The sequence below is a fragment of the Trichoderma asperellum genome, chromosome 4 (assembly GCF_020647865.1).
Source record: "Trichoderma asperellum chromosome 4, complete sequence".
Lineage (NCBI taxonomy): Eukaryota > Fungi > Ascomycota > Sordariomycetes > Hypocreales > Hypocreaceae > Trichoderma > Trichoderma asperellum.
The window spans coordinates 1,361,001-1,385,516 of NC_089418.1; the positions used below are offsets into that span (position 1 = coordinate 1,361,001).

Genomic DNA, 24,516 nt, shown 5'->3' on the forward strand with positions numbered 1-24,516 from the left:
GGGAGTCGTCCGTCAGTTACGCATCAAGACGTTCATACTGCACATTCCCGTTTTTGCCGCCGCATCCGTAAAAGAATTCAACAAGGAAAAGAAAAAGGCACGAGGGAGGGAAAAAAACATCGCCACACGATCTCCTAGCACGCGCAACTTTTTTCTTTCCCAGGCGCCTCTCTCAGTGCCTGGGGCTCGATCAAGCCCCTAAAACGCCGCCATGATTGGCGCTGGCAGGTCCGCCCGCAGATGGCAGTCCCCTAAAACAGGCAAAACCGGTAAGCCGCTCAGGCACCTCCGGCACTAAAAGCTCGCAGAATGGTGCCCGTGGCCGCAGGGCTTGCCTTGCCTGGGCCCGGCATGCTCAGCTCAGCGCAGCGGCCAGCAGCTCCCCCGGACCCAGCGTTCTTCCGGCACCGGTCGGCTGGCCGCACCGCTGCCGCTCTGCTGGCCTGGGGCTCTCCTAGGAAACCACAGCTAGTCGTCACGGCCAGTCAGCTCGAGCCAGCATCACCAGCTAGTCCCTGACCAATCCTTGCAACAACAATAACAACAGCCACCAGCGGTACCACGACAGGCCCTCAGCCATCCCTCCCTCCCATCTCATCTCTGCCATCCTAGCAGCCATCCACGACATTGCTGCCATCGCCATTCTCAAGTCTCTTCCGATACGCCTCTCTAGCGCAATTCCAACCAGCAGCGCTAGGCTGAAAGCTCGCCGCATCATCACTCTCCAAAATGGCATCAACCACAGAGCCCAAGGTCGCCGAGCCTGAACAGTCCACCCCAAGCGAACAGCAGAAGCCCGAGCAGAAGCACCTGGCCCTGGGTGAAGACGACGAATTCGAAGACTTCCCCGTCGATGGTACATACTCACCTCTACTACCTCCCTTCCTCCCTCCTATCTCTACCGTCACCATCCAAACCCTCTCTATTCTCATCCCTTACTTTCTTTTCTCCCCCGCTCTTCTACAGCGAATACTTTCGACGAGAAGAGACCAAAAGACGACACAAAAGACGTATATATGCTAACCAAAGTCATCTTTTAACCACCAAACAGACTGGCCCGCCGACCAAACCGAAGCCGCCCAGCGCAACGGCGAAACCAAGCACCTGTGGGAGGAGAGCTGGGACGACGACGACACAAGCGATGACTTCTCGAATCAGCTGAAGTGGGTGGTTGGCTCTCTCTTAGTTTCTACCCTTCTCCTCACAGCGCTGTCTCTCGATTTCCGTCCCCGTCGTCGCTTCCGATGAAATACTGATTTGATTTGATACTTGTTCTGTTGTTGCTGTATATTTGCTACTACTGCTGCTTCAGCCGTTGCTATTGCTCAAGTTTTTTGTTCTTATACTTTCACACGGTTTAAACACCTCCCTAATATCGCGTTGGCACGGGGAGACACACACATATACATGGGCTCATAATGTTTATTTTCTTCTTGATTTATCTTTCCTTTTCATTATTCACATTTTCTTTTACTACATACACTCTTGCTACTTCCCTGCTTTATGTTTTATTCCTTATGAGTACACGGATCCTGACGTGTTTTTCTATTCATAGGGAAGAGCTTAAAAAGGTTGAGGCGGCCAAGCGGAGATAGACTCGAGGAGGAGGAAAGAATAAACAACTATGGGGACATCGATCGAGCGAGCCAACATCACGGCACAGGCTTGTTAGGAACGTTAAACATATAGATTGGGTCTTCTAATTCAAGGAACAAAAAAAAAAGTATTCCATGTGACATATTCCAAGCAAAAGCAAGTGATGTGTATACTCTACATCAGGCTACGATGACCACACGAAACAGAATCGTCTTGATAATGACGCTAACCATTTTTATTTTGCATGAATCCGCACTGGTATATGTTTATGTATTTTTTTCCGTTATAGACGGGATGCTCCGAGCCGACCTTTTTAATGCCATATCCCCCCGTCATCAATTTGTTCCTCTCGCTCATTCAACCCATGGTGCATGTAATTTACTTACTGGACAGAGCAGTAACACCAGGGAGCTCCTTGCCCTCCAACAGCTCCAAGCTGGCACCGCCACCGGTGGAGACGTGGCTCAGCTGGTCCTCGACGCCATACTTGGCGGCGACGGTAGCAGTGTCACCACCGCCGATGATGACAATCTTGCCGTTCTTGCAGCCCTCGACAGCGGCGTCGAGGGTGGCCTTGGTGCCGCCAGCAAACTTCTCAAACTCAAAGACACCGGCAGGGCCGTTCCACAGGATGGTCTTGGCCTCATCAATGGCCTCCTTGAACAGTTTAACGGACTCCTTACCACAGTCAAGGCCCATCCATCCATCAGGAATACCGTCCTTGTCAGTAGCGAAGCCAGTGCTGGCGTCCTTGTCGAACTTGTCGGCAGTGATGAAGTCGACAGGCAGGACAATCTTGACGTTCTTGGCCTTGGCCTTCTCGACCAGCTTGGGAACGGTCTCGGCACCAGCCTTGTCGAAGAGAGAGTCGCCAATGGCGAGGTTGTCCTGGACCTTCTTGAAGGTGAAAGCCATGCCACCGCAGATGATGAGTGTGTTGACCTTGTCCAGCAGGTTGTCGATGAGCTGGATCTTGTCAGAGACCTTGGCACCACCGAGAATGGCAAGGAAAGGTCGCTGAGGGGACTCGAGAGCCTTGGCGAAGTAGTCGAGCTCCTTCTTCATGAGGAAGCCGGCAGCCTTCTGGGGCAGGTCAACGCCAACCATGGAAGAGTGAGCACGGTGAGCAGTGCCGAAAGCATCGTCTATTTGATATTACAATTTAGCCACACAATAAAACAACAAAAAAACAGCCTTGAGACGAGAGAGCATATGCACTTACTGACGTAGACGTCTCCCAGAGCAGTCAGGCCCTTGCGGAACTCCTCAACCTTGGCCTTGTCGGCCTTGGTCTTGTTGCCCTCCTTATCCTTGGCGCTGCCCTCCTCCTCAATGTGGAATCGGAGGTTCTCCAGCAGGATAACGGCACCGTTATCGGCGTTGTTGACAATGGCCTCGACCTCGGGGCCGACGCAGTCAGGAGCAAAAGTGACGGGCTTGCCCAGGAGCTCCTGCAGCTTGGGAACAACGGGCTTAAGAGAGTACTTGGCGTTGACAGCGCCATTGGGACGTCCGAGGTGGGACATCAGGATGACAGCCTTGGCGCCATTGTCGAGAGCGTGCTTGATGGTGGGGATGGCGCCGACAATGCGCTGGGGGTTGGTGATGTTCTTGTTCTCATCGAGGGGCACGTTGAAGTCGACCTGGGTAAACACAGAGCATGTCAGTCAGCCACGTACGAGTCAACGAAAACCTCCAAGGTCCGAGATTCAACATCCCCATATCGTCCAAAGCCAACGAGGAATTAGCCTTGTCGACGGCGCTCCTCTAGCAGAGCTTTGACGTCGATGCTAAGAGCTCCAACCTCATCCCCTCCATTTTCATCACAATGCAATGGCGGGGCAATCCGGACTCACCCGAATCAGGACCCTCTTGCCCTTGACGTCGACGTCGGTGATGGACAGCTTGTTGGAGAGAGACATTTTGGCTGGAAATTGGCGTGGGAAGCGAAGCAAGAATCGCGCTGCTAAGGAAAACGTTGTGGAAGAAGAGACGGGCTCTGTGGTTTTAAAGAAAAAGCACGCAGAACTTTAAGCTGCGACAGCCAAGAGAGATGGAGGGGTTCACGCAGGTGGGGTCCGTGCTGGCAAGCAATCAATAGATTACAGCTAATCGATTGATTAATACAGGGAGCTGTAGTGGGGGCACCCTCTGTACCTCAGTGGTCAACCAGTCAAGAGCCATTAATCTGCTGCATCCGGACCACGCCAGAGTGACGTGAGGCCCATTTGACGGCATAAATCACGCTTAGTATGTGAATGGTTGCCATTATCACCTGTGTTTATAATGATAATTGGTGACACATCACGTAGATTTGAACTGCTGTCAGGTCATATCACCACTTCATTGATCTGAACCCTTTTCACAGACTGATTAATATCTAGAATGCGCCATACTCGCATGTCTACTACAATGCTCAAATAACTTGCCCTGGTCGTTGTGTAAGGTTGGTCAACGTCGTTTGTAGCTTATGTTTGATTTATTTCTCACTTTAAACCGGTATACAAAACGATGAGCGACAAAATCCTGAGTCGTGCTGTGTCCTTGATTCAAAAAGCTCATAGCAAGACATCCAATCAACGAGTGATGTAGCCAAAACTCCAAACACCTCTACTTTGTTTGCAAACTCCGTCGCAAAAAGCAGAAAATTCCATCTTAGGGAGAACATGTATCATACTCTTTGAATGGCGGCTCCGATGGGCTTTCAACTTACATCGGATCGTGTTCAATCAGGCTATTGCGTTAGCTTTCGCATTTCCTCCCGCTACCTCCCCAATTGAGTGCTCTGTGGCACTCCTGACATGTTGATGATTCCACCAAGGTGGCGACTTCGTCTTGTCTTGAATTTAATCCGAGGCATTGGTCAGGGAGAGATAGGCAGTCCAGGCAATACCAACAGTCGAGACAAATGGCTATTGGCTAGTGTTAGCTACACAGAGAAAGATTACAATGCAGATGCAGATACTCACGAGCTGGAATTGCACTGGCATCAAGCGAAAGTTGATAACCTGTACTGCGGGCCAAAGAGCGTAGTTGGCTTTGAGCGTAGGGACATACATGTCTCGTAGCTTATGAGCGACTGCGCGGCGGCCACCTCCCTCAGCCAGAGTCATGGCCGTAAAGAAGACCCCCACACCGAATGGCGCGAAGATGAGTTGATCAAAGGCAACTCGCTTCATGGCAGGCCCAAAAGCACTTCCCTTGGTAATGGGGAAAACCGATGAGAGAAACTTGAACCATCTGAATTGAATAGGGGCCATGCAGAAACCATAAGCCATGAATCTTGTAAGTCGTTCAAAGTCAAAAGGCGGAGGCAGGCTCTTGGACTCGGGAATGAGTTCGCGGTCTAGGAATGGGTTCTTTTCATCTAGCTCGTGGATCTCAATAGCGATGTCATCGTCTTTGGTGATTCCACCAGGCTTTCTGAGGGCTCGCTGGCGCACAGAGGTGATGGTTTGCGCGACGGTATCGGCGATGCCACCAAGGATGGCATTGGTGACCATCATGGTCATGACTGTGGATGCGGATCAATTGGTTAGTTAAGTTCATTTTTAGTAGAAGATTAAATGTGTGTATATCCATATATAGAATGATGGATCGTGGAGACGTACGAGGTCGTTCTTCATAGTACGCATTGAATCGCGCCGTCAGCCGGGCAACGAGTGCCATTTCGATGAGAAAAATGATGGTGTGGAGTAGAGGCTGTTAAGCGGTGCATGCAATCGGTCAGTGCAATTCTATACAAAATTGAAATACGTAGAAAGAAAAAGCAATGGGCTCTAGGCTGTATGCAATAATGTTGAGTAGCAGAGTGGATGGATGCGAGAGTAAAGCCGCCAACGTGACTGAATCAATCAGTCCGCGGTGCAAAACAGAAACAGAAAACTTGTCTTGCTGCTCCGTCTAGCGCGCGCACGTACCAATCGTCCATAGATGAACTTGCTGTTAACGGCGCGGACAAACCGTCGTCGGGTGAGTTCCCAGGCCATGATGGCGGCGGAGTCGAGGCGAGGCAAGATGCTGTTGCTATTTATTGGAGCGAACTCGATGACGGCGTTATCGCAGCGAGACGAGCCCCTGCCGAGTGGATCTGGAGCAGAAGCGATGACGACACCGGGCCTGCGCTGCGCCAACGAAAACCTCCGAGCGGCTGCTGCTGCGCTTGTGACACGGTGGGAGATCCGCCGGCTGAAGACCAGGCAATTTCTCAACTGCTGCTGTCGGTATCTGGCGTCGTCCTGCAGTGGTTGCGCACCGGGGGAGAGAAGAGGGAGAAGGTCAAAAGGCCAGGTGCTGGGCTGAGAAGGATCGAGAGGATAAAAAAAAATAGGCCGTGCGGAGAGTCCGTAGAATGGCGCAGGCGATTCTGTTTCGTGTCTCGTGCTGCTTCCCCACGTTTGCCATGGCTTGTCCTCGTAATACACACGCAACACAGCAGCGGTACACTATACAAAGCCTACTGCGCAGGGGCCCTCTCGACTGCTGGTACCAACAACCGCTTTGCCACTGCTGGCACTAACAACTGACGGTTCCCCATTTCCTCATCCCTTGAGCCTTCAGGTTTCTAATCAGCTTCGTATTTTTTTTCTCATCCCTTGCATCCGTCTCACGAATGATAACAGCAAACAATAGAGTTTTACAGCAATTTTTTTCCTTGGCTAGGTAAGAGATACTACATCTTTGGCGTATGTGGCACCCCCTTTGAAAGTCTGACGCTGCTGAAACCAGAAAAGGCCGCGCGCCCAGCCAAGAGATCTGCAGATCACTGAAGTAAGCAGGCCGGTTTCGTATTTGATCTTTGACCAACCAAATAGCAGTATTACGTACTAAAAGACATAATATCATACTGGGGCATATCTGTCTTGGCAGCCGTGAGATTTAATAGTGTAGGTCTCTTATAAGCAATGCATCGTACTATCACCACCTTAGCTCTCAGCCTGCTATCCGTGCAATCAATCATTCTATAAGTGCTACCTTATGTAAATGTAGCAGTGTACTTCATATCTGTCTACATACTGTTTACGATCTTGTACTTAACAAGTGCGATTTTGGTAACTAACTATGTGGCTATGTATTTGCATCTCCAGTATGAAGACCAGCAGCTTTGGTCGCCACATGAATATTAAATATCTATAATACATGCTTAGTATCAAGATTGAACGATTATTATGACATTTAGTTTCCATATTCATGAATGAGTAAGTTTGTTGATGGTTTCTGTAGATTACCCCATATTCTCCATATTCTCCATACGCGCTCCAACAAACTCCAACAAACTCCACGTTCATGATTCCCCAAATTTACTGCGGAGACGGGTCGTTCTGAGACTCTCTATAACCTCGGAAAGCAAAAGCAGCATTTAATAACCTCATGCTATTTACTGATCCTGAAGTTGTAAATATTTTCTCCGCGTACTCGTCCAGTCTAAGCAGCATCTCATCGTCCTAGTTCTCACAAAGTCTAGAAGATACAATCCATCTTGAGCTGTCTCGATCATGATGGAATAACCACAATATATATCACATACCAAATTCTCGGCATCCTGCATGGTAATGTGCATCATCCCATTGTCCCCCCTAGAGTACCGTTATGGGCTAAGCTTCGTTCTTAAGACGGGGTATCAACGCTCGCCAAAACAACAGTCTTCGTTCGCCCACACCTAGAGATATAAGTACTGTGCCCCTACTAGGACTATCCAAAAGTTTTTATTTGATACGGTGCTTCTATAGCCCCTAGTATCCTCTCATTCATCCTGAGTCTTTCCAAAAAAGGACATAGCTGTCATGAGCATGTAACTCAGACGGTCCAAGATGGCCGGGTTCAATATATTTAAGCAATTCATGCGCTTACATTATGTAACTCTCTCGGATGTTCGTATATGTCTCTTCAAGCCTCCCATTGCTTCCCCCTTTTCCAAGATATTAGTCCCCTACAATTCTCCCAGACGTAAAACAGTCTCCTCCAACCCTCCGACGAATCTCAGTTACTGATTTTCTATGGTAAATATCAGCCCACCACATCTCAGGGCCCGCCCAATCACTTTGGGGGGCTTCACGATTCGTTTGACTCCCTCTGTTGCTCCCCGGATTATTCGCCGGTTATTAGACTCTCATATAGAAGATGAATCCAGACGCTCAGCCCCATCAACTTGGCCAGCCGCCTAACCAACGCAATCGATTCTTCAATATTTCCCATTAACAAATAGTTCAATCAGCGTGTGGACGACGTTCAAACAGGTGCGTCTCGCTGGTAAGCCTAATACTCCTAAAAGCAAAAGGGAAGCCATTCGTACATAAACCATTGCGCCATAAAGATTTCACGCTGTCGAAAATAAAGATAAGATAAGATGCTCTATTTATTTGTTTTAGGGACTTTCGAGTTTCAAGCATGGAAGAAATTATACAATACTTTATTAAATAGCTTGGTTTTACTACCTGCCGCCATTCTCATGAAGAACCCAGACACGAAAAGATTCCGACTAACGCTTTCGTCTTCTCAACCATTCGAAAAGAGACTTGATTTTCATGTCAATCTAATGTTAATAAACAATAATCACTATCCTAATAACACTAGCTATGACCCCATCAACATGAAGTGTCACTTCAGCATATATTAAGTACACAATTCAAGACCAGCGCTTAGAGCCAATTCGAAGCAGGTGAGTGCGTATATGTAAAATATCCAACAAGGCTTTAAAAACTCCTCCGACTGATAAACTGTTTCATCACATCCGTTACACTCTTATAAAGTCTTGTACTATCATTACAAAGTGCACTAGAACAAAGCAAAGCTACGTATGCCATAGCATTTTCTTTGCTTCTACCCCAATCTCAACTGAAATCCAATTAAGCTACATATGAGTCATATAACTAATAATTCAGCGGTGAGCTTCTCCAAAGGGTGCATGAGTACCGTCGGTTATTATAGCGCGTGGAGTGACTCAAACTGAAAGAACACGCTTCACTCCAATTATACCACCAGCTTTTTATCATCGCCATAATAATATCAAACACATTAGTTATTACCGACTACTTGAAATAACAAATAACTTCAGTAAATTTCAGATCAACATCTCGCCGGCTTTTACAGATCCATCGATACCCAGTCAGATTTCTCACCGTGTCGTAATCATCTCCTACCGGGTAACCGCTCTTTCATATCAAACCACCACTCGTCGAACAGTAAGGAACAAGTAAAAATTTGCAATGCGCGCACGCTGCCTTGGATAACACTCGGATTGGACAGATACAAAAATGCATGCTGATAATGACGGTGAAGGATTTCTGTCTCACCTCAATCGATACTTGATAGCACCACGGCCTTATCTGCAGGGGAGAAGCATTATGCATGCCTAGTGCAGTCCTCCAAACTCTTTTTCTTTTTATGAACAGAACATTCATCGTTTACATTAGGTTACTTGCTACATTTGCCAATTGACTCTTATCTGTCGAGAACCCATATTTTTACTCAGATACATGCCTTTCCTCCAAAGACTATTACCATCACTCCATCTCCCCATAGCGGCCCAACATCACGCGGCAAACCGCCTGTGGCAATATTCCAGCATGCACACACAACTCAGTCTTAGCTGCATATCCTAACCCTTCCCAGTTACTTCCCATCGTATGTATGTACTCTGTGGATAGTCCCTCACAACATGCCATCCGCTATCTTGCATAACCTCTGCCGTTCTCCGCCAGCCGTAAGCCAAGTCTCGGAGGTTGGCTGCATCCCTATTCGTGTGGGGTTCATTCTCCACTTCGACTTACACCAAGCACCCGTCCCGTTCGGTCTGTCTGCCACTCAGAACGACGGGAACACCTGGCTACATACATGATAAGACTCGTGGCCATATCTTACATTAGCTCTTCTCAGATCAAGACAAGGCATCCACATTGGTCAGTTCCTAATCAACGTTTACATGCTACTACTACTACTGAAGATGCCCATTGAGTCAAGTATGCGGTTTGACGTGTCTAAAAACCCACCCAAGGATGTAAAAAAAAAAAAAAAAAAAAAAAAAAACGGGCGCAACAGCCGCGTCGGCAGCATAATGCTACCCAACGATATCAGCTTATTACATGTATGTATCGTAACATGCCTAACCAGGGTCACAAGGTGTCCGGTGAGTCAGTCAAATCCTTTACCGCTATCAGAAAGTCAACGGTACTTCATCAGATTTCAAGCTCCTACTCCACCTTAACTGCCCAGTACTTATTGTATTAGGTACCTTCTTTCATGGCTTTCGGATGCGTAAGTAAAAGAAATAAATAGACATGTGTCTATATTTAGAAAGCATAGACGCATACGGGGTAAGAGAGTTGGTGCATGGAATGAAGTTGTTCAATTATAAAGTAAACAAACACATTCATAGCATTCAATACCAACCACATGCGCATGTAAGAAACAATCAATGTGAGAAACCCAAACATGTCCTTCTTCTCTCGGCCGACCCCGCAACAAAGCATCAATCAGTCAAAGCACGCAATTACCTTGGTGCATATATACTTAAATAATTTTCTCAATCACCATCTATTGGTCTAGTGGCGCAATGGCAGCGCGTTGCTTTCCGGTGGCAAAGGTTCCAGGTTCGAGTCCTGGCTAGATCGGACTAGACTTATGTTTATTTTTTTTTTCCTTTTTTGTTTACTTTCTTCTTCTACCACCTCTTAATTCGCCATGTCAGATCCGATTCTGCGTGAAACCCTTGCTAGCCTTACCTTTTTCTTTCTTTTTTTGGGTCAAGGATTAGCGATGAGCTGGGCTTCAGATCCCTGTGAGTTCGTCGCCTAACAATGTCACATTGCAAGGGGTTGGTTATAAGCGAGATGCACACAAAGGGAAAAAAGTTTAACTTTCAAACGTTCTCAATTCAATTCGTACATACTAAGGAAACGATAGCAATAATACAGAAAGCGAATGAAGAAAAGGTCATGAGAGATTCTCAGACCATTCATTGTGCATGTAAAGAGTTGGAGAAAGTCATGGCTCAAAATGAGATGTACTCCTTTTCTCCACACATTGATGGGCATTAAGTCATTAGTATCGCGGCAATTGCAGAAGGGAAACTTTTATAACCCAAAGACCAAAGCACGCCTGCATTGTTTTGGGCACCACAAAGAAAAGAAAAACTTTTGGTGTGAATATGAGCCTCTAATGCTTTTGTTCCCAGAGAGATTCTCCTATAACCGTGTTTAGTATCCCGACAACGACATAGCTTGTTTCCAAGACCATTTCCTGCCTACGCCGTCAACCCGAAGGAGAAGCCGTCAACTTCCGTAAACGCTGGGACGAAATATCGAGTCTTCGTTGAATTGTTCAAAAATGGAGAAGAAAAAAATGAAATGAGATGCCAAAATGAATGTGTCAGATGTTGAGGCCAGGGGCACGTCTATGCACCGTCCTCGCTCGTATTTAGTAGCTTCATGCGCAGCTTCCTATACGCATTATATCCGTAGATAGTTCACGTCAGAAATGCTTCGGTGCCTTTTGTGGTTACTTCCGCCAGCTTCGCCCGAAGCTTTACGCTTTGTCGAGGTTGACTCCAGAGAGCCCCGGGTCGATTCGTTTATTTGTTTTTTATGTCGTCGGATGGGTGTTAAAGGCACAGCCGCAGTATCGAAACGGTCAGATTTAAGGCCTCGAAGAGCGGTGTAGTTATATGGACCGCTGAAAGCTAGTGAGTCCTGAGTTGCTTGGTTACTCAGGATCAGCTGTTGGTTAATCTGATTGCGGCGGAAGGCGCCAACAGTATCTGAATTGAGATGTGACAGCGCTCCCATATCACCAGAAGCCGTGGCTGGACGCTTCGGGGATGCACCCCATTTGTCGTTTTCACCTTCATCACCAGATGATTCGTCATTGGCAGCTTCACCAAACGTGATAAAATCGTTGATATCAAGCTTCTCTTCATCTTCATCCTCGCCATCCGTGCTTGGAGATGTTGAGCTATCATCTCCGTTGGTCTCGGCAGGGAAGGGGAAGAATGCTTCCGCAGGTCCCATTGCTTGAGCATTGATAAAGTCTCCGAATGTATTGGAAGAGAACATGGCACTGAGCATCATGTTGGCGGAGTCGCTGAGCAGCGGAGTTGCCTGCTCCTCTATCGCCCAGGGAAAGTTGAACTGCTCCGGTGACAAGTCGAGATGTCTCCGTCGATGAGGAGTAAATATCATCATCTTACGAGTCAGAGGATTGAGGACGGCGATGGGTTTTTTATCAGATCGATCCAGCTTGAAGCGTCCCACGCGAGGTTGGCCGCGCTCTGGTTTGACGGGTGAATCCGCCTCAGAGTCTGAAGCTTCGTCACTCACTGCACTAGATAGACGTCGAGCCTTCTTCCGGATGACAGGCTCAGGAATGTCTTCCTCATCAGTGGTGTCGCCATCAGCTGAATCATTGGTGTTAGTAAAAGGCAGCAAAGGGCACCCATGTCCCGCTTCAAGTAGTAGGACTCACACTCGTATCCATCAAGCTCTAGGGATTCTTCAAAGGTAGGAGTAAAACTTTCCGGCACATTGGTAGCATCAGGAGTCGGCACGGCAGCTACAGTTTCGTCATCCGAGAGTTGCCGTACTATTTCCTCGGCTTCTGACTCCGAGTCGTCTCCCCCTTCTTCTTCGTAGTGACCATGATAATCCCAAAATGAGTTGGAACCGGACGATTCATCAGTATCATGTTCAATCTCTTTGCGGAAAGCAGGGTCGAGAGAGTTCTGTGAGACAAAGATGTCAGGGAAAAGATCGGCGTGGTCGTCTTCTGTTTCAGTGGAATCTGAGTCGCTATCCGGTACGTCGAAACGGACGTGTCGTTCTATAATGGGGTCCGAGACTAGAGGATTCGAGTCGTGATAGAAATCAGATGCTTGGCCATCTTCAACATCTGACAGTATGCCGGCCCAGCTTGCATTGTCGGCATCTTCGTCTTCCTCTTCCTCTTCTTCATCAGCTTCGTCTTCTTCTTCTTCTCCATCTTCTTCATCTTCGTCATCCGACAGCGGTCGAGGAGCGTGAGAGGAAATAGGTAAACCCTCTAAGAGTATCGTTTCCTCCTCGACCGCTATTACATCCTCCTCATCGTTGTCCTCAGAGTCGCTAATATCTTCCACAGCTGAGTAGCCTTCATCATCAGAGAGATCGATAGAGGACGACGACTCCGAAAGACGTCGACGCTTTTGGGCTTTAGCCGCAGCTGCGGGATACTTTTGACGAATATTGCGAGACATTATGTATAGACTTGTATTCAGATGAACTTGTGGGTCGGGAAATTTTCTCTTATACAAGGGGGCTAGCTCTAAAGAGCTTTTTGTGCTGAAACGAGAGATGGTCAGATCAATAGATACAGCGTAAATATGATCTATGCTTTTTCAATGCTTTTCGTATAGCTTTTTGTTTTTCAAATCGATATGCTTAAGTGTCGAATTGTATGCTGTGCAATATAATTTGTTGGTTGTAGGGAGGGTTGCAGGGGACCGCGTGAAGGCAATGGCTGTCAAAGACTTGAGTTGTTGAAAACTTTTCCAGCAATTGAGACGTTGAAGGCCCTATCGAAGCGGGCAACTAGCAGAATTTGGCGGTTCAGAGACAGGTTTTCGAAGAGCATGCGAGCTCAATAGCGGGAAAACCTGTTGGAAAACTTGTCGTCGAAGATGTTGTTGATTAGACTCGTTGAACTGCTGGACTGCGAGCCGTGATGGGCACGACCCGCAGTGGGCGTTTACAGCTCAGCGACGGCCGAAGGCATTGTGGTTCGACGAAGTTTCTGACTGGGTTGACTCTGAATGTGAATTCTGGGCTATAGGGCGACTTCGTTGTCTGGCTTGAAGCTGATTGCGGAAGATGCAGCAAAAGAGAGAGGAGAGAAAAAAAAATCTTGAAGGCCCCCGCGAGTGAAATACATTGTACCAGGTACCTCTTGCCAGACGTTCATTCCCAAACTTTTTTTTTTTTTTAGTCTCATGGTGGGGTCTGCGATCTGATTCGCCCCTAGCTAGGCCAGAGTGAGTCACTAAACTGCTTCAGGCCAGCATTGACAGGATCCTGAGATGCAATGGAAAAAAAAAACGTCGTCACCGCTCTTTTCCGCTAGGCGATAACGAGGCGCTAATTGGCTCTGCTGGCTCTGTTTTGCAGCAACAGCTACAGTGCTTAGGGGCTAAACGTGCCTGTAGCTGAGCGGGGCACAGCGTCTCCGCAGCCTGGAGCGCCACTTTGAACTGCATAATGGCATCTCATAGGACGCGTGACATGCATATCGTGCAGAACCAGCTTGGGCAGCGGGCATTTTATAACAACATTTTTAACCCCCAAGCAAGTCGATTGCGAGACGGCCTTGCAGACGAGGAAATATTGAGGTCAACATCATTGCGTATATTGTTCTGCAGCACATATTATGACATAGCGAGTGATTGCCGAGTCTTTTGCGGCGGCGGCGCCACCGAGGGGCTTTGGCTCACTGACTCACGGGCTAAATAAAATTTCGGTCTCATTAGTAGAGCTAATTCGAATCCATATACCGAAAGTTCAGACATTGAACAGGGAAGTTGCCTGTAAAATTACTGGGAACTCTTGATAGTAAGTATATACGAGAACTTTGTCATAGTATGTAATTCATATTCTCTCATAAGGCACATACGTGCCGCTTCTAATATCTACATGTTCTTATATATATCTGATAAGCCCTGTACTGCATCTTCTACCTCTTAGACCCAAATGTAAACACTCGCTATCCGCCTGCTTTTAAACAGGAAAAAAAGAAAAATACAGCCTTCCAAAACGCCTGTTTCATACATGTTGAGATTTTCGTTCGGTCTTTAAGTGAGGAAAAAGTGATCATGAGAAGATCCTGAAAAGGTTCATGATTTCTCGGGATTCTCGGGCCTCTCTGCCTTCTCGGGCTTCTCAATCTTGGAAACCTCTGTCTCGACCTTTGCCTGCCGTAGAAACGGTATGAGCTCAGTGCCTCCGGTACCCATCAGTCCCTCTCCTCGCTTTTTCGACGAGGAGCTGGCCAGATTTCTACGGGTAGTTCCGGCCCATGGCTTCTTGGAGGGAATGATGATGTATCTTGTCACGAGCTTGACGTGCTTGCCCCGGAACTCGGTGAGAGCATCTACCGCGGCCGTGTAGGCCTCCCTGAGGCGGTGCTGCTCTTCCCGGACGGGTGTCTCGAGGGCCAATCCGCGGAGGCTGCCCGAACGGGCTACATGCACAAGGAATCTGCCGTGAGGACCTGGCATGTACTCCCGGACCTCGTCGTGGAAGCTCTTTTCAGATTCCGAGTGGCCATTGTGTTCGATACCGAGGACAGCATCGTAGAACTGGATCAGCGAACTCTGTGCATTGCTTCCACCCCTAATCTTTCGCCATTCTCCTTTGCCATCTCCTTCAGAATAAAAGACACCGTTTGGCAGACCGGCATCCTCCATGTTCATGCTGCCGGCAAGGAAGGGCCTAATCTGGTAATAGAACTCCATGGGGTCGCAGCGCTCATACATCCTCTCCATGAGAGCACTGGTGTTCTCAATACCAACTTTTAACTCTTCCAGAGCCTTGGTGATGACCTGGTAGTCGCGAACCTTGACAGCCTCAAGAGCGCGAAGCATGGTATGGATGATTGGCGCAGCAGTAGCCTCAATGGCAACACTGACCAGGAGGAACCAAGCTTCGGATTCGGTTCCAGTGAAGGAGACCAGAGTACTGAGGTCTTCCAGCTTGGAGAAGTCGTCTCCTGAGCAGCTAAAATTCCACAGGTTGCAGGCAGCATAGGTCAAGACGGGGGGGACTTCGAGGTGGGCGGAGGCGCTGAGGAACGGAACGGCAACTGAGGCTGGGAGAATCTATAAACAGGAAATAGATATAAGTGTCAAGTCCATATTATGGTTATAAAATAGAAAATCATGTGCGGCAGCCATACTTCTTCAGCCTTTTCTCCACCCCACACATATGCATGAGTGAAAAAGGCCAGGATAACATAGGCTCTCCTCCACTCAGCTTCAGACTTGAGCAAGTCCGTTGACAGGACGGGGAGATCTCTGATAGCATCATGGATACGGCGGGTCTCGATGAGCTCTGCTAGGTTATGGGCAATGAGCTCCCACGGTTCGTAGTAAGGATCCGACAACATGTTGGGCGGGCTGTCCTCAGGCAGGAAGGCATTTTTTGTGACGGCAAACTTGGATAGCTCCCAGGGGTCACTTTGGCCCAAAGTCTGTGAATCAACAGCGTGTGGAGACATGATGGACACCGCTGTTGGTAGTATTATATAGAGGTGATCAACAAACTGAGGAGTTGGAAATGGTAAAACCGTGTTGCTTCAGTTTGCTTCCTTGAGTTGATGGCTCTCTATAGTACTGAGATTGGCGGAACACGGGGCAGCTAAAGGCCTTATATGACAGTTCTCGCAAGTGGGAGCGGTCAGGAACAATCAATGCTAGCGGCAGAAGTGGAATGAGAAAGCTTTGCGCCATGCGAGTAGTTCCGTAATATTGTTCAGCAGAAGCCATCCTCTGCCACGATCCGTGATCTGCACCTCTAATCCATGCAATTCGGGGCCTAACAACAACAAAGACAGCAGGGGGCAGGGGGCAGATACGGGCGTTAGACCTCAGCATCCTTCGATCCGCCATCCGCGATTAGAGAGTTTCATCCGAAGCTCCGCTGCTACTCATTAGTGCCGTCGAGGAGAGGTGCAGTTGGGTAAGGAGAAGTGCATGCATCAGCCTAGCGAGTCTTGGAGAAGTCTTTTGAGCCGGGCATCCTGGCGAGCCCCGTGGCCGGGATCCACCACGGAAGTCATATACGACATCATTGCCAAATAGGGCAGCAATCAGGATGCGGCACAGCAGCACATTCGTCAGCCGTGCTGCGATGATGCGGCAGACGGATCGCGGAAGTTCGGATCGCGGAAGTTCGGATGAATCATGCCGGAACGGGCGGCTGCGGCTGCGGCTACAATAGGCCCAACAGCTCCGCTGGTGTCTCTCTCTATCTGCGGCCATCTGTTTGCCTAACGGAGCGTCTTTTTTTCCTCCAGGCGGCACACGGACTCGAGGCATGGCGCGGAACAACAGCTCTGGCTCTTGGAGGGGCCGCCGGGCCGTGGAAGCATAAAGTGATTACCAAAGCCACTAACAGCAACAATGTCTGTTCTCGCTAGACTTCAGCCCCCAAAGCAGCTTCCCAAACCAACGAGGGCGTTCAATAGAGCATTTGCATTCAGCCCCAGAGCCAGAGCCCGCAACTTGACTTTTCTTGGTAACGGCAGCATCAACAATAGCAGGGCCAACAGCATCAACAATATGGACTTGTCAGCGTTTGTCGAGCGCCTCCGTAGCGGCGCCCCGCCCAAGTTCCCGGCGGACGCAGACTCTTTGCAATTTGCCCAGAAGCTAGACTCCCAGGATTCGCTGCGACACCTGCGAGACGAGTTCATTCTACCCACCAAGGGCTCATTGAAAAAACGAGCGTTGGATGGCACCATTCCCGGTATGTCCAATCAAACGCCGTTGCGGCACCATTATCAATGCCCTTTGACATGGATCATCCCTTCTTGTTCTTGTTCTTTTGTATTTCATATGTATGATGAGCCAATCGAGATGCTAATTGGATGCTACAGGCGAGCTGAACAATGGCACCAACAGTGTCAACGGAGTCAACGGGACATCAGCAGACGCCGAGCAGGGCATCTATTTTGTTGGCAACTCGCTGGGCGCCCAGCCAAAGGCCGTACGGGAGCATGTCCTTGCCCAGCTAGAAACCTGGGCGTCAGTCGGCGTCAATGGCCACTTCCTGGATATGGGCAAGTCGCCCCTGGTTCAATGGCAAGACATGGCCGAAGATTGCGCCAAAAAGTCTGCCGATCTCGTTGGTGCATCTCCAGATGAGATTGTCTACATGAGCACCCTGACGGTGAATCTGCATATGATGATGGCTAGCTTCTACAAGCCCGACGCAAAGAGGCACAAGGTCATTCTGGAGTGGAAGCCCTTCCCCAGCGACCACTATGCCATTGAGAGCCAGATTGTCTGGCACGGCCATGATCCGGCCAAGAGCATGATCAAAATTGAGCCGGACGACGACTTTATCATCTCCACAGAAAAGGTGCTGGCCACCATTGATGAGCATGCAGAATCCACCGCCCTGATTCTGCTCCCCGGTATCCAGTACTACTCGGGCCAGCTCTTCGATATTCCCCGCATCACAGCCTACGCAAAGGAGCGGGGAATTGTGGTCGGATGGGACCTCGCCCATGCGGCCGGTAATGTGGAACTGAAGCTTCACGACTGGGATGTCGACTTTGCTTGCTGGTGCACATACAAGTACATCAACGCGGGGCCGGGAGCCACCGCCGGTGCGTTCGTGCACGAGAGGTATGGCAAAGTCGACTTCACCAACGATCCCGAGAACCCAACTTACCGGCCACGTCTGGCGGGTTGGTACGGAGGCGACAAGCGGGTCCGCTTCAACATGGCCAATACCTTTGTCCCTACGGCGGGCGCAGCTGGATTCCAGGTGTCGAACCCATCGGCCCTGGATTTGGCCAGCGTTGCAGCGGCGCTCTCCATCTTCAACAAGACGAGCATGCACGATTTGCGGTCCAAGGCCCTCGTGCTGACGGCCTATGCCGAGCACCTGCTGGACAAGATCAATGCGGACTCCAACGCCGCCCAGCCCTTTTTCAGGATCATCACTCCTCGAGACCCTGCCCGGCGTGGCACACAGCTGAGTGTGTTGCTGCGAGAGGGTCTCCTGGACAGCATCGCCCAGGCACTGGAGGCCCACGGAGTGATGTGCGATAAGCGGAAGCCAGACGTGCTGCGCGTGGCACCGGTGCCGCTATACAGCCGATTTGAGGACGTCTGGAAGTTTATGCAGATTCTGCGAGGCGCTTTGGGTCTTTGAGGGATTTTGATTTTCAATGAGCACGGAGTTTTATTCTACTTTTTTTTCTTTGGGGGGGGGGGGGGGAGGAGAGGTTACGACTTAGAATAATCATGAAATAAGGTTGACAGCTTTTTGATGCAACCGTATGGATGATATGAACGAAAGGGACGATGCTAGTGCGTTCACGACGGCATAAGTAGACAAATATATGTTAACGAATTTGAAAGCATTACCTATTACCATCATATTCCACACATGTACCTATGTATGGCGACTGCGCAGATACGCCAACTTTTATGCGGACTAAACCAATCAGACACCCCCCTTGCCTAGCTGGAAGGATGGTCGGTGCTTCTCAAAACCTCACTCCACTCCTCGAGAATCTTGTTGGTGCTCTCAATCTTGCCCCGAATCACCTGCTCCGTGTCACTCCCCAGCACAACCCTCACAGGAAGCTCGCGCCCCTTTGCAACGCCCGTGCCCGACAGCATATCCACCACAACCTCGGCCCCCTTGTTCACATCGCCCAGCTGATTTCCATCCGTCGCCACGAGGCGCCTCCTCATCTGTCCCGTGGGCGTGCTCTCGTCCTCATACGCATCAATGCGCACCTTGGACGAAACCAGCGTCCCCGGGTTGAGGAACCCAGTGCGGAAGTAGCCCGGCTCCACGACCGTCGCCTTGATCTTGAACGGCTCCAGCTCCGGAGCCAGCGACTCAGCCAGCGCAGAGCACGCCCACTTGGTCATGGCATAGACTCCTCCGCCAGCACCGCCCCGCCAGCTGCCCAGGCTGCCAAACGTGGCCACCACGCCGCGGACTCCATTGTCGGCCAGCTCCTGCGCGCGCATGTGCGGCAGAAACGCGCGGATCGTCTTCGTCACGCCAAAGACGTTTGTGTTGAAGCTCTCGTACACCTCCTCGGGGGTGGCCTCTTCGATGGCAGCCTCGAGCATGAAGCCCGCAGTGTTGATGAGGTAGTCCACGCGGCCGTGCTTTGCAAAGACATCCCTGGCGACGCCCTCGATGGTGGAGAGGGGGGACGTGACGTCGAAGGCGAGCGTGTGGGCGCCTGCGGCTGCGAGGTCTTGGATGCGGGATGGGTTGCGGGCCGTGGCGATGACAATGTGGCCGCGGCGGAGGGCGGAGACGGCAATGGCGTGGCCAAAGCCTGAGGAGGCGGCGGTGATGAACCAGACGGGCGTGACGGCCATGATGGTTGTGATTTAAGCTTGCTTTTTTGCTTACTGTGGCTTTTTTGGAGCTTATTAGATGTTGCGTGTTGAGCAGCCGAGTATTATAGCTTGATATGTATGGCTATCAGATGTAAGTTGTATGGCCTTGTAAGGCAATTGGGTTTGATGGACTGGTATTGAATATGATTGGGGTATTTGATGCTGGATTGGGTATGCAAATTCAAGCCGATGGACCGAGAGAGCCTTCTCATCGCCTTTTATATTCATCTTCACAAAGGAAGCAATCTAAAGACACACACATACCTAGATGGCTCTGCTCGGGCTTTGCAAGGAAAACACGCGCAGTTCACATCTCCGAATGAAACCCTCAAACGTCCTCATCTCAGGGATTTCTTCTAGTTCCTTCGCCGCCTTGTCCGAAGCCATCACGAAGAGCGCAGCGGTCACGTTCAGCTCTTGAGCCTAACGCCATTCAACGTTTTCGGTGTTAAGTCTTGCTCCCCACCAAAACTTTTCGGCAGCCTGCCGAGCCGATTTCTGGGGCCGACGGCGCTAGCAGAAACAAAGGGCTGTTCCACTTTTTCCTTCTGGCTATGTCCGCCGTTTAGGATATTAGGCGGCCTGGCTATGCCGGAGCGAAGGATTCCGACGAGAAGGGCGCTTCACACAAATACCTGCTCATATATCCTATATCCTCTGGTTCCTTGATGGCGGTTCGGCGTTAGGAAACAGCAAGACTGTGCGTCTTGATCCTCTGTGCTGCGCAACTCATCTTTGCAGTTTCACTGCTGTTTGCCTTGTGTCGTCAGTCAAAGGCAGTCCAACGTGCAAGCATCTCCCATCAAACGCATCGACTATTATTCGCTACCATCTTCCACTCACTGCAAGATGTCAACGAAACACTCTCCAATCCGTTTCTGTCATCGGCATATATATATATATAAAAAAAAAAAAAAAAAAAAAAAAAAAAGCCGACATAGAGGAGGGAGCGTATCTCGGCCTTGATATGCGCTTCGCTCATAATGCCTGCAATTGCCCATTGCTATGTGGTAATAATTATGAAAGCGGCAGAAAGATGAGCCATCCCATCCACATATACGTAGGAAAAATATCCGCTGGCGGTTTGGAGATGGAGGGGTAATTACCATTCTAGCAGAACCACTTACACGGCGGGATGGGTCTCCGCAATCGGGCGCCAAATGGTGTTAATTCCTTGAGCCGACGAGAAGCATTGCTGGAATGAGATGGGTTCTGGAAGCATTGGATAGAGCTGATTACTTGGCCCCTCATCAAGGCGATTGTCCCAGGTGTAGACGCAACAGAAGAGGCGGAAATCAGCGGTAGCAACACCACATAGCAGCAGCATCATCATCACCATCACCACCACCGCCATGGCTGCTTCAATTCCCTGCCCCCCTCGCGGCATCTACGTCCCCGCCGTCGCCTTCTTCAACCCGGACGAGACAATCGACTTTGATGCGATCCGCGCGCATCTCACACGCCTGGCCAAGGGCGGCGTCGACGGCCTCGTCATCCAAGGCTCCAACGGCGAGGCCATGCACATGCTCCACGAAGAGCGCCAGCAGGTGCTCCGACTGGCGCGACAGGTCCTCGACGAGCACGGCAAGCCAGGCGCCGTCATAGTTGCCGGCTGCGGCGTGCAGAGCACCAGAGAGACGATCCAGCTGTGCAAGGAGGCCAAGGAGGCGGGCGCAGACTATGCGCTGGTGCTGTCGCCGAGCTACTGGGGTGAGAAGAAGACGTCCATGTCAAGTTTTCATATAGTTCAAGCTGTTCTAACCGCGCGCACACACAGTCGGCGCAATGCAAAAGCCCGTCATCTTCAACTTCTTCAACGACGTCGCCACCGCCTCGCCCATCCCCATCCTGCTCTACAACTTCCCCGCCGTCACGGGCGGCATCGACCTCGACTCCGACATGATCATCGGCCTCGCCGCCGCCAACCCCAACATTGTCGGCTGCAAGCTCACCTGCGGCAACATGGGCAAGCTGCAGCGCATCGCCCACGACCCGCGCATCGGCCGGCCCTTTGCGGCCTTTGCCGGCAAGACGGACTTCTTCCTGCACGGCCTGGTGGGCGGCTCGCACGGCGTCATCGCCGCCACGGCCAACCTGCTGCCCAAGGCCCACGGCCACATGCTGCGGCTGTACGACGAGGGCCGGCTCAAGGAGGCGCAGGAGCTGCAGACGCGCTTCAGCAGGGCCGACTGGGCGCTGGTGCAGCTGGGCATCGCGGGCATCAAGGCGGCGCTGCAGAAGTACTACGGCTATGGCGGCGGGAGGAGCAGGCGGCCGCTGGGGAGCACCGTGGATGCGGCCAAGCTGGATGGCGAGGTGGACACTGCGGTGGGGGGGTTGATAGAGCTTGAGAATTCACTGTGATGAGGGAGGGGGTAGAAGAAGGATCATGATGGCTAGATTTGGATATAAGAGCGCTGGACTTGGACATATATATATGTATCCATTGATGAGATTGTATTAGCTATACAACAGCAATCATCTACACTTTGGATAGCCATTCATTGCCCGAAACAAACAAACAAACAAATTAAACAATTCTTTCTTTTATTTCTCATGAGGCTCAACCTATTTATATATCCACCTAGATAGTAGAACTAGTATGCTCTATCAGACCATCTCACACACAACCACAAAATACCCGTCGCATATATAAACAACCAACAATAACTCCTAGCGCGCAGCCACCAAAAGCCACCACGCTCCACCAATCTGTCTTCTCCTCAGCCACCATCACTGCTAATTCACCTGCTCCCGCGCGACTGGAACTAAACCCCCTCCAAAATCTCACAAGTTTTCCCACTTAACTTCTCCAATCCCCTAATGCCCTCCGGCCCCTCGGGTTAAAGGCCGCCTATACACTATACACGCACTCTTTTGCCAGGCAGCATGACTCTCTTTGGGCTTCAATCCCCCACTTCTTCTATACTGTACGGCACTTTTAAGCCCAGAGACGTCACTCCCCCCCCACATGGAACTTCAGGGGCGATTCAGTCTGCAGCATGGCGGGGTATAAGTAAATAAAAAGGGGAGCTTCCATGAGCTGAGCTCGGGGTAGCAACGTTCGAGATGCGTTTGGATTTTCATATATAGAATAAAATATCCTTCTCCCTTTTTGTTCTTGTTCTTGTTATTATCCGTTGTGGCTTGTCAATTCCATCTCAGTCCCAAGTAAACAACTCAAATAAACAAAGCAAACACACATTCAATCCAAATATCATCCTCTCTCTCTCACTCTCTCTCACCGATATCCATCCCCCCATCATCTCCAGCCATCACCACCACCAACACCCGCCATGTCCACCCCCGAAGAGCGCCTCGTCCTCCCCATCATCGACTCCCACATCCACATCTACCCCGAATCCGAAGTCCCCAACCTCGCCTGGTGCACCCCCGACCACCCGCTCTCCGGCCAGTTCTCCGTCGACCAGTACAAGCACGCCACCCGCACCGCCCCGTCCCTCCTCGGCTTCATCTTCGTCGAGACTGACCGCAAAAACGACATTGCCGCAATCGCCTCTGGCGACGACGCCGCCGTCGAGGCAGGTTGGGATGGGCCCCTCAAGGAGGTCCGCTGGCTGAAGCGCGTCGCGCTCGGCACCCCTCTGGAAGGCGAGGGCCACGCCCCGGAAGACAAGGCGCTCTGCCTGGCCATTGTGCCGTGGGCGCCGGTGATTTGCGGCGCAGACATTCTGGAGCGCTACATTGCGAGAGTCCAGGAGGAGGCCGGCGAGGCTTGGCCCAAGATCAAGGGGTTTAGGTACCTCCTGCAGGACAAGCCGCACGGCACGATGCTGGAGGACAAGTTCATCGAGGGGCTGAAGTACCTGGGCAAGCGAGGCTTCGTCTTCGAAGTGGCCATTGACCAGCACCGCCGGGGCAGAAAGCAGCTGGAAGAGACGGTGGAGATGATTGGACGGGCACACGAGGGCGTCCCCGACGAGGAAAAGGTCACTTTCATCATCAGTAAGTCTTCTCTCTGTGTCTCAATATAACTAACATACATACCTACTTATATGCATACTTTATATGTGTACAACTAAACTAACATGACACCACTCCAAAACAGACCATCTCTGCAAACCCGACCTCACCGTCTACAACGTCTCCTCCGACCCCTCCTTCACCGCCTGGCGCACCGCCATCTTCTCCCTTGGCAAATGCTCCCGCACCTACATGAAGCTCTCCGGCGGCTTCGCAGAAATGACCCCCGCCCTGCGCGACCAGGACCCCTCGCACATCTTCCAGTCCACGCTCTCCTGGCTGGGCGTCGTCCTCGCCACCTTTGGCCCCGGCCGCATCATGTTCGCCAGCGACTGGCCCGTGTGCGCCGTCGGCTTCGACAAGGAGGAAAAGGACGAGCTGAACGAGGCATGGCCCAAGTGGAGGGAGGTCGTCGAGAAGATGTGCTACATGGGGTCGCTGAGCGACGAGGAGCGGGCCATGATTTTTGGGGGCACGGCGAAGGAGGCTTATAAGCTGTGAGGGAGGAGGACGAGAGAGGAGTGAAATGGAATGAGATTTTTTTTTATTTTTTTATTAATGAGCTGTATGAATGAACCTCTTTGCTTAAGTAGTTATAAAATAATAGCATGTATATTTATTAAAAAAAAAAAAAAAAAAAAGAGAGAAGAAGAAAGGAAGAAAGAAAGAAAGAAAGAAAAAAGAAAAATTCTCAAAATTTCAAGCTTCAAGCGTGCGTCACTCATACCGTCACATCTTATACTCAAGTGTAAACGGAAACACGAAAACGAATAGTAGTATAATAAAATAAAGAAAATGTCTTCATCAACATAAATCAT

General features: G+C 50.3%; 11 protein-coding genes and 1 non-coding gene across 12 annotated transcripts; 6 read left to right on the forward strand and 6 right to left on the reverse strand.

Annotated features, from left to right (window-relative positions):
- Positions 1 to 309: 309 nt before the first annotated feature.
- Positions 310 to 519, forward strand: TrAFT101_006857 (uncharacterized protein; the record flags this gene model as incomplete). Its single annotated transcript, XM_066127895.1, has 1 exon — positions 310 to 519. The coding sequence occupies one exon, from the start codon at positions 310 to 312 to the stop codon at positions 517 to 519; it is 210 nt and encodes a 69-aa protein (XP_065984008.1).
- A 210-nt stretch (positions 520 to 729) lies between these two features.
- Positions 730 to 1,595, forward strand: TrAFT101_006858 (uncharacterized protein; the record flags this gene model as incomplete). Its single annotated transcript, XM_024900594.2, has 3 exons — positions 730 to 856; positions 1,052 to 1,163; positions 1,556 to 1,595. 3 exons carry the CDS (start codon positions 730 to 732, stop codon positions 1,593 to 1,595), a joined length of 279 nt encoding a protein of 92 aa, XP_024758505.2.
- Positions 1,596 to 1,692: 97 nt separating this feature from the next.
- On the reverse strand, positions 1,693 to 3,582 carry PGK1 (phosphoglycerate kinase). The gene is made up of 3 exons (XM_066127896.1): positions 3,453 to 3,582; positions 2,819 to 3,239; positions 1,693 to 2,741 (listed from the first exon to the last, which is right to left on the reverse strand). The coding sequence occupies exons 1-3, from the start codon at positions 3,516 to 3,518 to the stop codon at positions 1,975 to 1,977; spliced, it is 1,254 nt and encodes a 417-aa protein (XP_065984009.1). The 5' UTR covers positions 3,519 to 3,582; the 3' UTR covers positions 1,693 to 1,974.
- A 248-nt stretch (positions 3,583 to 3,830) lies between these two features.
- Positions 3,831 to 5,896, reverse strand: TrAFT101_006860 (uncharacterized protein). The gene is made up of 4 exons (XM_024903368.2): positions 5,517 to 5,896; positions 5,208 to 5,298; positions 4,566 to 5,110; positions 3,831 to 4,508 (listed from the first exon to the last, which is right to left on the reverse strand). The coding sequence occupies exons 1-4, from the start codon at positions 5,583 to 5,585 to the stop codon at positions 4,443 to 4,445; spliced, it is 771 nt and encodes a 256-aa protein (XP_024758508.2). The 5' UTR covers positions 5,586 to 5,896; the 3' UTR covers positions 3,831 to 4,442.
- Positions 5,897 to 10,133: 4,237 nt separating this feature from the next.
- On the forward strand, positions 10,134 to 10,205 carry TrAFT101_006861. Its single transcript has one exon. It is a non-coding gene; the product is annotated as a tRNA-Arg (tRNA).
- A 256-nt stretch (positions 10,206 to 10,461) lies between these two features.
- TrAFT101_006862 (uncharacterized protein) lies at positions 10,462 to 13,418 on the reverse strand. The gene is made up of 2 exons (XM_024900726.2): positions 12,055 to 13,418; positions 10,462 to 11,986 (listed from the first exon to the last, which is right to left on the reverse strand). Exons 1-2 carry the CDS (start codon positions 12,818 to 12,820, stop codon positions 11,043 to 11,045), a joined length of 1,710 nt encoding a protein of 569 aa, XP_024758510.1. The 5' UTR covers positions 12,821 to 13,418; the 3' UTR covers positions 10,462 to 11,042.
- Positions 13,419 to 14,449: 1,031 nt separating this feature from the next.
- TrAFT101_006863 (uncharacterized protein) lies at positions 14,450 to 15,831 on the reverse strand (the record flags this gene model as incomplete). Its single annotated transcript, XM_024900593.1, has 2 exons — positions 14,450 to 15,433; positions 15,511 to 15,831. The coding sequence occupies 2 exons, from the start codon at positions 15,829 to 15,831 to the stop codon at positions 14,450 to 14,452; spliced, it is 1,305 nt and encodes a 434-aa protein (XP_024758511.1).
- A 37-nt stretch (positions 15,832 to 15,868) lies between these two features.
- TrAFT101_006864 (uncharacterized protein) lies at positions 15,869 to 16,222 on the reverse strand (the record flags this gene model as incomplete). Its single annotated transcript, XM_066127897.1, has 1 exon — positions 15,869 to 16,222. One exon carries the CDS (start codon positions 16,220 to 16,222, stop codon positions 15,869 to 15,871), a length of 354 nt encoding a protein of 117 aa, XP_065984010.1.
- A 513-nt stretch (positions 16,223 to 16,735) lies between these two features.
- Positions 16,736 to 18,497, forward strand: KYN1 (Kynureninase 1; the record flags this gene model as incomplete). Its single annotated transcript, XM_024900624.2, has 2 exons — positions 16,736 to 17,081; positions 17,212 to 18,497. The coding sequence occupies 2 exons, from the start codon at positions 16,736 to 16,738 to the stop codon at positions 18,495 to 18,497; spliced, it is 1,632 nt and encodes a 543-aa protein (XP_024758512.2).
- Positions 18,498 to 18,707: 210 nt separating this feature from the next.
- Positions 18,708 to 20,591, reverse strand: TrAFT101_006866 (uncharacterized protein). Its single transcript, XM_024908534.2, has 2 exons — positions 19,979 to 20,591; positions 18,708 to 19,796 (listed from the first exon to the last, which is right to left on the reverse strand). The coding sequence occupies exon 2, from the start codon at positions 19,691 to 19,693 to the stop codon at positions 18,809 to 18,811; it is 885 nt and encodes a 294-aa protein (XP_024758513.1). The 5' UTR covers positions 19,694 to 19,796; positions 19,979 to 20,591; the 3' UTR covers positions 18,708 to 18,808.
- A 475-nt stretch (positions 20,592 to 21,066) lies between these two features.
- On the forward strand, positions 21,067 to 22,078 carry TrAFT101_006867 (uncharacterized protein; the record flags this gene model as incomplete). Its single annotated transcript, XM_024908535.2, has 2 exons — positions 21,067 to 21,424; positions 21,492 to 22,078. The coding sequence occupies 2 exons, from the start codon at positions 21,067 to 21,069 to the stop codon at positions 22,076 to 22,078; spliced, it is 945 nt and encodes a 314-aa protein (XP_024758514.2).
- A 209-nt stretch (positions 22,079 to 22,287) lies between these two features.
- On the forward strand, positions 22,288 to 24,311 carry TrAFT101_006868 (uncharacterized protein). Its single transcript, XM_024900602.2, has 2 exons — positions 22,288 to 23,680; positions 23,784 to 24,311. The coding sequence occupies exons 1-2, from the start codon at positions 23,011 to 23,013 to the stop codon at positions 24,197 to 24,199; spliced, it is 1,086 nt and encodes a 361-aa protein (XP_024758515.1). The 5' UTR covers positions 22,288 to 23,010; the 3' UTR covers positions 24,200 to 24,311.
- Positions 24,312 to 24,516: the final 205 nt, after the last annotated feature.

What these genes read in the sequence shown, in the direction of transcription:
- PGK1 (XM_066127896.1), bottom strand. Translation starts at nt 3,518, where the DNA reads ATGTCTCTCTCCAACAAGCTGTCCATCACCGACGTCGACGTCAAGGGC. An exon ending in GCAAGAGGGTCCTGATTCGG is followed by an intron (nt 3,240 to 3,452) that starts GTGAGTCCGGAT and finishes GTGTTTACCCAG; the next exon opens with GTCGACTTCAACGTGCCCCT. An exon ending in TCTGGGAGACGTCTACGTCA is followed by an intron (nt 2,742 to 2,818) that starts GTAAGTGCATAT and finishes AATATCAAATAG; the next exon opens with ACGATGCTTTCGGCACTGCT.
- TrAFT101_006860 (XM_024903368.2), bottom strand. Translation starts at nt 5,585, where the DNA reads ATGGCCTGGGAACTCACCCGACGACGGTTTGTCCGCGCCGTTAACAGC. An exon ending in GTACTATGAAGAACGACCTC is followed by an intron (nt 5,111 to 5,207) that starts GTACGTCTCCAC and finishes CCGCATCCACAG; the next exon opens with TCATGACCATGATGGTCACC. An exon ending in TGCCAGTGCAATTCCAGCTC is followed by an intron (nt 4,509 to 4,565) that starts GTGAGTATCTGC and finishes ACTAGCCAATAG; the next exon opens with CCATTTGTCTCGACTGTTGG.
- TrAFT101_006862 (XM_024900726.2), bottom strand. Translation starts at nt 12,820, where the DNA reads ATGTCTCGCAATATTCGTCAAAAGTATCCCGCAGCTGCGGCTAAAGCC. An exon ending in AGAGCTTGATGGATACGAGT is followed by an intron (nt 11,987 to 12,054) that starts GTGAGTCCTACT and finishes CCAATGATTCAG; the next exon opens with CTGATGGCGACACCACTGAT.
- TrAFT101_006866 (XM_024908534.2), bottom strand. Translation starts at nt 19,693, where the DNA reads ATGGCCGTCACGCCCGTCTGGTTCATCACCGCCGCCTCCTCAGGCTTT.
- TrAFT101_006868 (XM_024900602.2), top strand. Translation starts at nt 23,011, where the DNA reads ATGTCCACCCCCGAAGAGCGCCTCGTCCTCCCCATCATCGACTCCCAC. An exon ending in AAAGGTCACTTTCATCATCA is followed by an intron (nt 23,681 to 23,783) that starts GTAAGTCTTCTC and finishes ACTCCAAAACAG; the next exon opens with ACCATCTCTGCAAACCCGAC.